The sequence below is a fragment of the Mesoplodon densirostris genome, chromosome 4, assembly GCF_025265405.1.
Source record: "Mesoplodon densirostris isolate mMesDen1 chromosome 4, mMesDen1 primary haplotype, whole genome shotgun sequence".
Classification (NCBI taxonomy): domain Eukaryota; kingdom Metazoa; phylum Chordata; class Mammalia; order Artiodactyla; family Ziphiidae; genus Mesoplodon; species Mesoplodon densirostris.
This window is the reverse complement of record NC_082664.1, coordinates 86,043,775-86,058,367: the sequence shown is the minus strand read 5'-3', so window position 1 is coordinate 86,058,367 and position 14,593 is coordinate 86,043,775. Positions and strand designations below refer to the sequence as shown.

Sequence of the window (14,593 nt, the reverse complement as noted above, 5' to 3'; positions counted from 1 at the left end):
AAATATTTTTAAGGCTAAATTTATAAAGAAAAATCAAAGCTCTACACTTCTCAAAGAAATCAGGCCTCCTTGGGAAAATGGCTGACTGCCTTTCATATAGGAGCCAAATACCTGATAAAGGAATATTTCTTTTTATAGAAGTATTTAGACAATAAATGAAAAAAAAGAAGAAAATTAGGATATCACTACTTTAAAACTCCTAATGAATTACTAGATCTAGATAATGATCTAGTAATAATGGTTGATCATTAAATAATGGTTGACCATCACATCATCACCAGATACTATCTCCTGATGAAAGTACAACTATAAAGTAAACTTGAAAAAAAAAAAACCCTTCATCTGATAAGGCCTCTGCCAATTTACAGAAAATACAAAGGACAGAGGAACACGTTAAAATGAAAGTTTGGGTATACACAATGGGCAAAATCCATACTTAGCAGAGTATGGAAAAATCTGGCTTCCTCATAAAAAGGGGGGCGGTTAGGGGAGAGAGGAGGAAAGAGGGAGAGAGAGAGAGAGAAGGGGGGGAAGGGAGGGTTATGGAAGGGGACCTTATACTTTAAAAGATAATTGAGAGAGAGATATCAAGTGTTTATAATATTTGGACCTCACCTGGGTTGCAACTTAACAAATTGGAAAATAATGCAGACAATCAGGGAAATATAAATACTGACTTAATAATTAATCATTTTAAGATATGATTATGGTATTTGGATATTTTAAAAATAAGAGTCCCCATCTTTTTAGGGATACATACTGAAATACAGATAAATTGATGATGCCTGGGATTTGCTTCAAAATAACAGGGGTGGGAGGTAGGAAAATGTAAAGAATAAAGAGTTGATAATTTTTGAAGTTTGGTGATGGATACATGGGGAGTTCATTAAACTATTATCTATTTTTGTATATGTTTGAAAATTCCTATAATAGTAAAGTTTTTTTTAAAAAAAGAGTAGGTTTCCCCTTGAAGCTTCATAACCACAAAGTGAAACATGGGACCACATTCTCAGAGATTCACCAGGAATGCCAAGTGCCAACGGATATTAGGCTCACACACTATGGGTACATACTGGATGCAACCGCCCATGCTGTATGCAATACATGGGTAATTTGCTGTACCTTGAGTCCAGGACTATATGCACAGGTCACCCTCCTCACTTGACTTATCTATTTGGATTAAGTGCCCAATTTATGCACAATCAGCTCTTGGGTATTTCAGGCCTGGCAGGGGTACTTGCAGTAGTTCCTCAACTGCACTGAAAGGGTGTAAGTTATAGTGTTTTGGCCTGAGCCACTCCTTGGGCATGCAGGAGGTCTTGGGGCACTACCATAGCACTTTTTTTTCTTTCAGTTTTATTGAGATATAATTGACATATAGCACTGAATAAGTTTAAGGTTTACAGCTAGTGATTTGACTTACATATATCATGAAATGATTATCACAAGTTTAATAAACATCCATCGTCTCATACAGATACAGAATTAAAGAAATAGAAAAAAAATTTCCTTGTGATGAGAACTCAGGATTTTCTCTCTTAACAACTTTCATAGATAACATACAGCAGTGTTAATTATATTTATCATGTTGTACCTTGCACCCCTAGCACTTATTTATCTTATAATTGGAAGTTTGTACCTTTTGACTGCCTTGATCCTATTTTCCCACCTCTTACTGCCCGCCTCTGGTAACCACAAATCTGATCTCATTTTTAATGTTTGTTTGTTTGTTTTTTGCGGCCTCTCACTGCTGTGGCCTCTCCCGTTGCGGAGCACAGGCCCTGGATGCGCAGACTCAGCAGCCATGGCTCACGGGCCCAGCCGCTCCGCGGCATGTGGGATCCTCCCGGACCGGGGCACGAACCCGTGCCCCCTGCATCGGCAGGCGGACTCTCAACCACTGCGCCACCAGGGAAGCCCTGTTTGTTTGTTTTTGAAATATAACTGACCTACAACACTATGTTATTAGTTCTTGTTACACAATATAGTGATTTGATATTTCTACATAGTACCTTTTGCCGGTGCTGCCAGCTGAGCTCCTACAAGTGCACACACACATATGGATGCTGTACATCTGTCTATGAGGGCTGCCACACATTTCCCCACCTGCCTCAAAAATGCTCTTCCCAGTTCTACCCTAAAGGAGACTCATAGTCATCTAAGTCCTGGAACAGATGCCCATAGCTGTGAACCTCATTTTCCACAGCCCATACATACTCCATTTCTTTGGCCTTCCTCTACTTTGGGATTTTTAAATTTCTTTCCTGATATAGGCTGAACTCTCTTACCATCTTTTTAAAAAATTTATTTTATTGAAGTATAGTTGATTTCTCTTACTATCTTGATGGGTTTGTTCCCAGATTTATTTCCCTAACACTGCCCCTCCTGACCTCTGTAAGGCCTGAGAGGAAAGGGGAGCATTCATACCCTCAAAGATTAGCTTCCTACATATCCTCTCCCTCTTCCACCCTGCCAGCATCCTCTCTGTTCCTACCCTTCCCCTCTGCTTTCTCTGGTCCCCTGGTACTCATTCTGCTTTTCCTAAGACTCTGGCTGCATACCTAGGCACCTTTCTACTCCCCATCTTCAGCTGAGGCAAGGAGATTCTACTAGGAAGGGGCACTATGGTGATAAGAATAATGAGGTTGGCAACCCAAAAGATGCATGAGTATCTTCCCAGTTTCCATCTTTGATTTACTTTTCACGTTAGATATACAATCCTCCTATAATCGATTTCTTTCTAAACAGTTTTATTGAGATTTAATTTGCACACCATATAATTCACCCATTTAAGTATACAATTAAATGATTTTTAAAATATATTCACAGGGTTGTACAACATCAAGCCCCAGCTAATTTTACAGCATTTTCATTCCCCTAAAAGAAACCCTGTACCCATTAGCTGTCATTCCCCATTCTCCTCCACCCCATCCCAGCTTCAAGTAACTCATAATCAGTTCACTTTTTGGCTATTATGAATAATGCTCATGTACAAGTTTTCGTGTAGATGTATGTATTCAATTCTCTTAGGTAAATACCTGGAAGTGGAATTGCTGGATCATATAATAGTTCTATGTTTAACTTTTTGAGGAAATACCCAACTGTTTTCCAAAGTGGCTACACCAATTTACATGCCTATCAGCAATGTATGAAAATTCCAATTTTTCCACATCCTTGCCAATACTTATTATTTTGTCTTTTTGACTACAGCCACCCTAGTGGGTGTGAAGTAGTAACTGATTTTAATTTGTATTTCCTTAATCACAATTTTGTTTATTGGCCATTTGCATAGCTTCTTTGGAGAAGTGTCTATTCTGATCCTTTGGTTGTTTTTTTTTTCTTTTTTTTCTGGCCACACCACGGGGCATGTGGGATCTTAGTTCCCCAGCCAGGGATCAGATATGCCCCCTGCATTGGAAGTGCGAAGTCCTGACCACTGGAATGCCAGGGAAGTCCCAGACGATTTTTTAATTGGGTTGTCTTTTTGAGTTTCAAGAGTTCTTTATATACTCTGGATACAAGTCTCTTATAAGATGTATGATTTGCAAATGTTTTCTCCCATTCTGTGGGTTGTCTTTTCCCTTTCTTTTATTATTATTATTATTATTTTTTGCGGTACGCGGGCCTCTTACTGTTGTGGCCTCTCCTGTTGTGGAGCACAGGCTCCGGATGTGCAGGCTCAGTGGCCATGGCTCATGGACCCAGCCGCTCCGCGGCATGTGGGATCTTCCCAGACCGGGGCACGAACCCGTGTCCCCTGCATCGGCAGGCGGACTCTCAACCACTGCGCCACCAGGGAAGCCCAAGAGTTTTCTTATTTTATTGTCTTTTCAAAGTACCAGTTTTTAGATCTGTTATCTTTTCTACTTATTTTTGTTTTCTATTTCAATAACTTTACTATTTACCTGCATTAAATCTGTCTTCCTGCCTTTTTATGGATGTTATTTTATTGTTCATTTTCCAATTTCTTAAAGTGAGTGTTAAAAAATCCTTTATTTTTACAGTCTTTTCTATAACAATGATATCTCAGGCTTTTAATTCCCTGGTAAGTATAATTTCTGCTGTATATCCCATATATTTGGCATTAAATGTTCTCCTTACTTTGCTTTCTAAATAGTTTTGATTTCTTCTTTGATATGAATTATCTAGAAATGTGTTTCTTAATTTCCAAGAAGCTATTTGTCCTTTTATTAGTTCTAATTTTATTGGATTAAGATCAAATGATGTCCACAAAATCTCCATTTTTTTTTCCATTTTCTTTGTGGCCAAGTGCATACTTAATTTTTGTAAATGTCTGACAGACTTAAGTGAAAAAAATATTATGTAAGTCTGTATGTAAGTGATATGTTTGTCTATTAATCTTTTAAACTCATTTTGTTGACTGTATTATTTAAGTATTCTATGACCTTATATATTTTTGATTTTGATAAGTGTTCATTAAAAACTTCTGCTGGGGACTTCCCTGGTGGTGCAGTGGTTAAGAATCCACCTGCCAATGCAGGGGACACGGTTTCAATCCCTGGTCTCTGAAGATCCCACATACCGGAGAGCAACTAAGCCTGTGCGCCACAACTACTGAAGCCTGCGCACCTAGAGCCTGTGCTCCACAACAAGAGAAGCCACCACAATGAGAAGCCCACACACTGCAACGAAGAGTAACCCCCACTTGCCGCAACTAGAGAAGGCCTGCGCGTAGCAATGAAGACCCAATGCAGACAAAAAACCCAAAAACCCCCCCCCAAAAAAACAAACTTCTGCTCTACTTTGGTTTTTTAAAAACCATATGTTCAGGAAAAAGTATAAAAAACAAAATAGATGGCAAGAAATGAAAAAAAAATTTCACATTTTCAGAATTCATGATTATTTTTTAAAAAATCAATTTTTATGCTAACCCCAAATGTACCTTCTACAGGAAAACCTTCTATAGGAAAATTTGCTTCCTTAGATTCTTTTTTTGTTTTTTAATAAATGCTTGCTTTGATGCAGTTTAGTAAACAAGTACAGTATATTTTAACTGAGATAACTATTTTACCAAGAAACTGAACTTACTTTGGTTGGGAGATTGCTCTGTCGAGGTTTTTGTATCAGAATGTGGACCTGAAGAAGTATAAAGAACTCCTTTATTGTTATTCTCCCATCTTTGAGTTTCTGAGGAAAAAAAAAAAGTTTGCATGACCATTCAAGGTGAGTCATTTTGACTATAACCACCACCTTTGTTTCTAAATGGCTTAAAGTACTCTGCATATATTTGTGGAAACACTATCCAGATATTTGTAGGCTATACATGAGCAGATTTTATCTAATATTATTTCTTGTTTATTCAGTAACAGTAAACTTGGGAAAAAAACCAACAAAACGTAGGTCTTCCAATTGTGATTCTACTCCACATAATTAATTGCCATGTTGGATCCTTAAGAAAAAAAGAAAAAAGAAAAAAGAAAACTAGTTTCCTGTATATTTGAAACATTTCATAATTTAAAAAAAATTAAACAAGAGAAAACAAAATAAGGAAATTAGTTGCATTAGAAATGAGAACTACTTTAACATACCTCCTTCAAGCTCTCTTCACAAACGGTATCTCTGAGGAACTGTGATTCTATTTGACTACTGGGGTGTGCTACAAGTAAAGCAAATTCAAGTGATGAATAAGTCAAAATTAAATTGTAAACTTAATTTTAGTTATTGTTCAGGTTTATGTGTGGTTCATGCTCTTGAAGCTATCCGCTAGGATTTTTCTGGGAAGACACTCATTTGTAGGGCAAAGTGTATTAGTTTTAAGGCTCCATATATGTTTCTCTACTAATTATAAGCCTCTTAAGAAAATCACTTTCATAATATATACTTCTCAATTTATTAAAATAACTAAGAATTAAAAATAAACTAAGTATGACTTTACTTATCAACTACCAAAAAGCTTATACAACTTTCAAATATCTCCTGAACTGAAATACATTTATTATTAGTCAAGTAAGCAGATGACTTCTATTATTTAGCCTTCATGAAGGTCTTACTGCTGAAGTCCAGAGAGGTCCCATCAGCCTTGACTGAATCCAGAGAACTGCTGCAACTAGATGGGGTCCTGCTCAGGCTTTTTATCAACACACTGTTAGCATTTTTATCTATAGCTCCTTCAGCACGGTGATCAAAAGTCTGAAATGATCAATAAAGAAACATCATAAGAATAATGTTATGACAGTGTATACTTATAATGACTAAATGTTCAATGTTAAGAGAAATATTTCTAACATAAAATTTATCTATAATCATATTAAATACCTTAGTAAAGAATTAGAATAAGGCTTTTAGAGTTCAAAGTAATTTTACTTAAAAATATATAGAAATAACTTTGTGCATTATACTATATAAGCAAATGTTTCCCAGAGGTATCTAGGTTACAGCCATATCCTATGAGCTACCAAATGTTGACCTATCCAATTTTTCAACTATTAGTCACCACGGTCAGGGCTACCACACTGCAGAAAACCAGAAGAGAATACTGGCTGTACACAATGGCTCTGTCTAGAGTACAGAGAAGGCATTTATTTCCAGGCTTTAGTACTTCCTTCCCCAGGTGACCAAGACTCCTTTGGCTGAAGTCAAATAAGTCAAATGGTCCTGCTTTTACCATTTTAACTATTTGACTTTACAACCTTAAATGCCATTTTCATCTACCTACTTGCTTATGTTTTTTAAAAAAATAAATTTATGGGCCTCCCTGGTGGCGCAGTGGTTGAGAGTCCGCCTGCCGATGCAGGGGATACGGGTTCGTGCCCCGGTCTGGGAGGATCCCATATGCCGCAGAGCGGCTGGGCCCGTGAGCCATGGCCGCTGGGCCTGCGCATCCGGAGCCTGCGCATCCGGAGCCTGTGCTCCGCAACGGGAGAGGCCACAACAGTGAGAGGCCCGCATACCGCAAAAAGAAAAAAAAAAAAAAAAAAAATTTATTTATTTTATTTACTGACTTTTGGCTGAGTTGGGTCTTCATTGCTGTGCGCGGGCTTTCTCTAGTTGCGGTGAGTGGGGGCTACTCTTCGTTGTGGTGTGCAGGCTTCTCACTGCAGTGGCTTCTCTTGTTGCGGAGCATGGGCTCTAGGCATGCAGCCTTCAGTAGTTGCAGCATGCAGGCTCACTAGTTGTGGCACATGGGCTTAGCTGCTCCGTGGCATGTGGGATCTTCCCAGACAAGGGATTGAACCCGCATCCCCTGCATTGGCAGGAGGATTCTCAACCACTGCACCACCAGGGAAGCCGTGCTTATGTTTTTAAGGGCAATATATTCCTTGTCTAAGTGCTAGGATGTGACCTCTATGAGTACAGATTTTTGTCTGTAAATTCCCACTGAAGCATTCCCAGGACTTAAACAGTACCTAGGACATAGCAGATACCCAATAAATATTTATTAAACAAAATAATACTAATTTTCATAGAATCTATTCAGTTATACATTTTATATTACTGTTACAACTTTCTCAAAGCTTCATAGATGAACAATTTCCTCAGGACCTCACCTTAAAGAACCACTGAAATCATCTTCTAAGCTTACTTACATATTTCTTAACAGAGATTAAACTTTGTTTCTATGAACTTATGATACTTTCTTTTTTTTAAAAATAAATTTATTTGTTTTTTTATTTTTGGCTGTGTTGGTTCTTTGCTGTGCACGGGCTTTCTCTAGTTGCGGCGAGCTGGGGCTACTCTTCATTGTGGTGCGCGGGCCTCTCATTGTCGTGGCTTCTCTTGTTGCGGAGCATGGGCTCTAGGCACGTGGGCTTCAGTAGCTGTGGCACACGGGCTCTAGAGTGCAGGCTCAGTAGTTGTGGCACACGGGCTTAGCTGCTCTGTGGCATGTGGGATCTTCCTGGGCCAGGGATTGAACCTGTGTCTCCTGCATTGGCAGGCGGATTCTTAACCACTGCACCACCAGGGAAGCCCCCTATGAACCTATGAACCTATGAACCTATGATACTTTCTAATCTTTATTTCTCCACCTGTAAAACTCAGTTTCAGTGACAAGTTATCCAAATCAGTGTTCCCTCAACTTTTAAAATCTATACCTTTTTTTTAAGGTTTTTAAAATAACACTTATTTCTTAAAAGTTAACATGTGCAAAACAGGAGACCAAAAAACACAAGAAGAAAAAACAAAGTCATCCACAATCACAAGCAGTTTACCGTTTGATGTGTCGTCCTAGGTCTTGTTTGTGTACCTACAAAACTTAGCATCCATTTTTATGTAATTAAGATCATACAGTTACATATCATGCTTTTTCACACATCATGAATATTTACCATTTCAAAGTCCCAAAGCTACGAGTATTCTGATAACCAAGAATACATTAAACCAATTCAATCTGGAAGGAAAAAATGTAATCCTGCCCTTCTTGGCAACAAAAATTTCATAAAAGACAAAAATGGCAACAGGCCTCTAGATAAAGATATTGGCAGAGTTATGATTAAAATACTACATTCCCTTAATGTTCAATTAAAAATGAGATATAATGCAACAGAGTATGTAAAGTATAATGCTTCTAAGAGGATTTATTGTCTGATCTAAACTATTAAAGTATTAGCAAGGAGGTATGTTTCCATTGAATTACTTAACGTATTCCTATAGTATAGCCAAGAGATACACACACACATCAATGGTTATCATCAACATTTAAATATGAACACATCCACATTTAGCCCTATCTTTATACTTCCTTCTGCCCCTCTGCTGCCAACCTAATGAACAAGTCCTGACTTACATTTCTCAGCTGAGGGTTTAACAATTCTATGTCCAAGATGTTGCTTTTTTATCAATTATAACAAAGATATTTACAAATTGGTTAATTCACTAGCTCTACTTTTTATCATACATTGTCACTTCAGGACATCTAAAAAGCCTGGATGTTGCAAAATAAAGAACCTTCTATGACTTTTTAAATAAACACAAAATCTCACTTACTTCACTTTGAGATACTGGGCTTGATCTAGGCATTCTCCCATCCTTGAAAGAAATGGACTTTCAGCTTCTATATATCCTCATTAGCCAAGAAAATTCAGTCCAGCTTTTCTTTAAGCAGTTTGCATAATAAAAAAGCTTTTTACCCTCCAAATATTTTCACACTGAAGATGACTTGTCAAACTACATATACCCTGGCTAGAGATTCTAATATGCAAAGCCAAAATGACAAATCACTAGAAGTGACATAATATTTAGAATTAATTACACAATTTTGACATTAATTTTTGTACTACTTTCTATTTCATTTTTTGTGACCATTTGTCACTTCAAATTGTGTTTAAGTCTAACTGCTAGTCAATTAATTTCTTAAGATTCTACATAGGAATATTTCTCCAGGCCTATAATTGGAAATAATCAATTCCTGGTTACCCGAGACTAAAATTAAAATTCAAGAATACTCATAAAAAATCAACATTTCTTAATTCAAGACAGAGCTCACCTCCTGATCTTGTGCGGTATCACTAAACCTAATTTCACTTTTTCTGATTTTTTTCTCATCCTGAATATCATCTTCTTCTTCTTGTACCCAGGTTCTTTTTTGGCTATTGCAGGTTTCTTCCAGTTTATTTTCAGATGGTGAAATCTCTTTTTGGTATGTCTCAGTCAAAGCCTTTTCCTCAGTATCTATGCTAATAGAGTCTGAGGAATTAATCTCACCCGGATATATAGGAAGATTTTCCTCATTTATATATTGAGATGGACTTAAGTTCAGTTTAGCTGCAACAAATCCAGTGTCTGAATGTTTACTGGAGACTGGCTGAGTTTCTAAGTTATTTAAATCAGTTGTGTCTCCTGGAATCGGCTTCAGTTCATCAATACCAGTGACACTACAATTTCTCTTGTTTGGCAATCTGGGCAAAAATATTCCCAAAGAACATCTCCTCACTTTATCTTTTATAGTCGTCATTAATGGTACAGAGATGGTTTCCGCTCCATTATGAGAAATTTTATTTTCTTCATCCCTATCCTCTTTAACACTGCTGGACACTATGTTAACATTATGTATTTCTGTAGCTTGCACTATACTCATATTACTGTGTGCCTTATTTACTAATTCAAGTAATTGCTCTGGAGAAGGTGGTATATGGACTGGTTGGAAATCTAAAAATTCTTCAGTTTTTTCATTCAAATTATTCAGATGTGGTTTGATACTACTAAAAGTAGCATTAGATGCAATTACAGGATCTGATGCCTCTCTAGGATCGATATGAGTTTGAATAACTTGCTTAGTCAAGTCTGAGGTACTGTGGAAATCTATAGCTATATTACATTTAGCTGTTTGAATATTATTTAGTTCTTTTTTACAGGCCATAGTAAACTGTTTCTCATTATTGAGCATTGTGGAATCGTTTTCACATATGGGTTCAGAGGAATTTCCTCTAACAATATTTAAATTCTTATTTCCCGCTTTGGACAATATTGTTTCATCTTTACTGACAATACTCTGTCCTTGTTGAGGTAATGGATGTTGCTGGGCTGACAGATGATGCTGAGGAGCAATACAAACATCATCAACAAAGGTCTTCTTTAAACTATGATCTGCATTATCAACAAAGGCCTCCATTTGATCCTTTGGAAGCTTACAAGATACTCGCTTTGAGTTAAGTTTAGTCATCTCCCCCAAATCTTCACCATATACTAAAGTTTCATTAGCTAATAGATTTGGGGGCTCCTTAATCAGATCTTGATCTCTGAGTACTGTTAGGACACAATCTAACTGTCCTTGGGTACTGGTTTGAACAACTTTTTCCTTCTCTAACAAAGAACAAGGAGCAGAAAGAGGCAGTCCCTCAGATTTCAAATAATATTCACTAGCTAAATTGTTTGCATAAGGAAGATCATTTTGAACTGGGCAATGACTGGCTTTTACATCATCTTTATCACATAAGGGCATGCCATTCTCCTCCAAATTATTAAGAAAGGAAACATTAGGTAAACAGGAATAATCATCACTGGATCCACAAAGAGCAGCTGCAGAACTGCCTGTAAAACCCACATTTCTTCTATCTGTACTATTTAAGTGACAGCTTTCAGTTTTGGCTTTTTCCAGTACATAGGCCTGGACTACAACTTTCATGACCTCTTCATCCACGGCAGTGCTATGGAACTTGATTTCTGTCTCATCTTGACCCCCAGACAATGTATTAGTAGGAACAAAGGGTATCACATGATGCTTTTGCTCAGTGTGAAGAACAATTTTGTTTTCTACAGCCAGTGCTTGTTCTTTAGTGATTTCTTGAACAGAGCTATGATCCCTAGGAAAAGAAACACCCAAGGTTTTTCCTTTTGCTATTCCAAATTTAGGGTACTCTTGAAGTATTTTCTCCATGGCTTGACAATCAATGAAAACAGTGTGGGACTTAGTAACTTCCAGATCACTGTGCTTATCTACAAACATAACAGTTTTGTCCATAGGCCCAGTGGTTCTTTTATCTGGTGAGAGAGGTTTACATTCTAAGGCAGTTGTATGACTTCTGGTAATCTCCATATCATCCTGCCCACATGTATAGAAAACAGTATTAGAAGTTCCTTCCAAAGGCACCCAATGGGAGTCCTCTCTATCTTCCAGGACACCTTTGTCATTTATTTTCACTGTATGACTCTGGATGACATCCATACCATTTCTGTCATTCTTTGAAAATGCAATGGTCTTGTCATTTTTGAGTCTAAGGCTCTTCCTTCTCTGACTTTTGCCTGATAGAGATTCATTCAGAAATCCAGGCTTTTGTACATCTTTGTCATTTTTCCAAATGGTTGATTTAGACACTTCCATGTTATCATCAGCTATAAATGCTTCAGCTTTCTCTAAAGGATCTCTGTTAGACCATTCCCCCGGTAATGTTAGCTGGCTGACTTTTGCTACTGAATGATCACTTGCACCATTGTCCGGAAAGAAAACACCCTCCTTAGCAGGATTAGGTGTCACTTTTGATTTTTCTAGGCTTTTTCTTTTGGATAGTTCAAAGTTAGGGCTGCCTGGAAGCACAGTTTTTTCCTTTGCTTGGTAGTCAATGAAAACAGTATGGGACTTTGTCATCTCTAGTTCATCGTGATTATCTATAAACATTAGAGTTTTGTCCACAGGCCTAGCAGTTATTTTATCTGGTGAGATAGTTTTACATTCTATAGCAGTTGTGTGACTTCTGGTGACCTCCATGTCATCCTGCCCACATGTATACAAAACAGTTTTAGAAGTTCCTGCCAAAGGCACCAAATGGGAATCATGTTCATCTAGTAAAGGTCTATGATTTATTTCCACTGTGTAACTCTTGGTGATATCCATATCATTCTCATCTCCCTCTGAAAATACAACAGTCTTATCAATTTTTAGTCTGCCAAGACTTTTCCTTTCACAAATTTTGACATCTTGCTTTTCATTCAGAATTCCAGTTTTGTCTTTCAACACACCCATGATATCATTAGAAATAAATACTCCAGTTTTTTCTATCGGACTTTCATTACATTTTTCAACTTTTACGGCTTTCTGTCTGTTTACTGTTGTTAGCTGGTTGTTAGTGTTTTCTAAATTAGTCTTACCTAGTTCTAGTACTTCAGAAGGACCAAATCCAATGACAACAGTGTGACTCTTGTTTAGGTCCATATTTTGCTCCTTCTCTGAACAAATAATTATCTTGTCATGAAAACAGTCAGGCGTGGGACTGCCTAAACTTTTCCTTAGTGGCTCAGGCGGTTTAGAATTCTGGTCTGGTACAGATTTCACTGTTTGACTGTTAACAGCAGTATTATGATTTCTCATGGCAGACTGTCCTTCTGATGAAAACAATGGCTTTGTAGTAGGAAACAAAGATTGCTCACAAGAAACTGTATTTCTATTATTTCTCAGTGGTACTTGTTTATCAAGATCTCCACCAGAGTATACTATATTATGGCTTGTTGCTATGTTCTGGTTAATATCAGGTGACTGAGGAGAATCTTTATCAAGATAGGGTGAAATATTCAAAACTTGATCTTTTCCTTTGTCCCATGTGTCAGTTGGGATGTTTTTAGATATTATGTTTGGTTGTTGGGGTGGTTCAATATGACCTTTGGTCATTTCTTCCCATTCATCTGAAGGGCTTATGCTGTGAGAGTGAGATTTACTGGTATTCTCAGATGCCAGACTGTAAGATACAAGAGGAAACTGACTTCCTACATTAGCTATGTGACTTTTAGTCAAATCCATATTTTCATCTGTAAAGATTTCAGTCCTTTTGTCAGTCAATGAAATAAATAAAGGATTTTCCAGGCTCTGCTGTAATCTTTCCTTAGATACATGAGGAACTGAGCTATAATTTATATTCATTTCCCCATCCTCTGACACGATTATGTGATTTTGGATCATCATTTCTTTTTCAGATACTGGTGCAGCTGCTATTTGTACATTTGTCTGAACTTGTTTAAAAATTTGATTATCTATTGCAACTGTGTGACTCTTGGTAATGTCCATGCTTTCTTCTCCCAAATAAATCGTATTCTCTCTGAGAAGAGAGATGGCATCTGGATTGGGATACATTTTAGAATAACTCCTGTCATGCTTTAGCAAATTCTTCTCCTCTCTCATACTTGAGAAACACTTGGTCAGTTCCATGGCATCATTACAACTAGAATAGAAAAATGTCTTATAATCTCGAATAGCTGGACTGGAACGTTTAGATTCTGGGATCATGGCCAATGTTCTGACGTCCTGGTTGGAAGTCTGTGTGACTGTCTGAATTTCTCTCCCTGTAATATGACTGCTGGTAATATGTATGTCACCTTCAGGATTTAAGGAAGGGTCTTGAAAAGCATCGTTCGGTTTATCCTTAAAGACTGTCTTCTGTCCTAGTGCTTTAGCTCCACAACCTGTTGAAACATCCATCATGACATTCTGAGTTTGATTTTCTATTTCAGACAGATTATCTGCTGAAGGTAACTTCTGTATAGTGTGGTTAATTGTCAGGTCCATAAAGTCATTGCCATAAATTGTATTATCATCACCTTTAAATTCCCTTAAGCTGGGCTCACTGGATGTGGGAACCAAAGTCTGAATATTGGCTGTATGACATTGGGTAAAATTCATCCCATCGTCTTGTTCTCTAAAGAGTCTAGTCATATTACTGCTATTTTCATCTACACTAAGAGATACATGCATTTGATGCATAGAAGAGGCCCTATTTGATTCTTTGTAATGAACAGGCATCTCAGAATTTTCTTTATCAGGTCCTGTAAAAGGAGAAGCATTCGATTTTCCTGTTTTCAATCTTTTTACGAAGTCATTGAAATTTATTTTCTTTTCTGAAGAAGTGTTTTGATCCCCGGAAAAATTTAATTCTTTCTTCATTCTTGCATCCTCAATGTGGAGCTTTAAGTTAGCCAGAAATGATGTGGTATCTATCTTGGTGGATTTTTCACTTTTGGTACAATCTAAAAGGCCTTTGGTAATCATCACAGTATGACTTGCTGTCAGGTCCATCTGGTTTTCATCTGAAAAGATGACTGTCTGGTCATTTGCATGTTTCCTTTCACGGTTGTATTCTGTAATTGAAATCTACAAAGAAAGCAAAATATAAGAGACCAAATCAAATGCAAACTTCTAAAAAGGTATTTT

The 14,593-nt window shown here is 37.3% G+C and overlaps 1 protein-coding gene across 1 annotated transcript in view; it reads right to left on the bottom strand.

Moving 5' to 3' along the window:
• The window catches only part of KNL1 (kinetochore scaffold 1), a 64,248-nt gene that overhangs the window by 18,434 nt on the left and 31,221 nt on the right, over positions 1 to 14,593 (bottom strand). Inside the window, 4 exon segments of the mRNA XM_060096617.1 lie at positions 5,050 to 5,148; positions 5,550 to 5,617; positions 6,012 to 6,150; positions 9,446 to 14,533. Coding sequence (XP_059952600.1) covers positions 5,050 to 5,148; positions 5,550 to 5,617; positions 6,012 to 6,150; positions 9,446 to 14,533 — 5,394 coding nt within the window.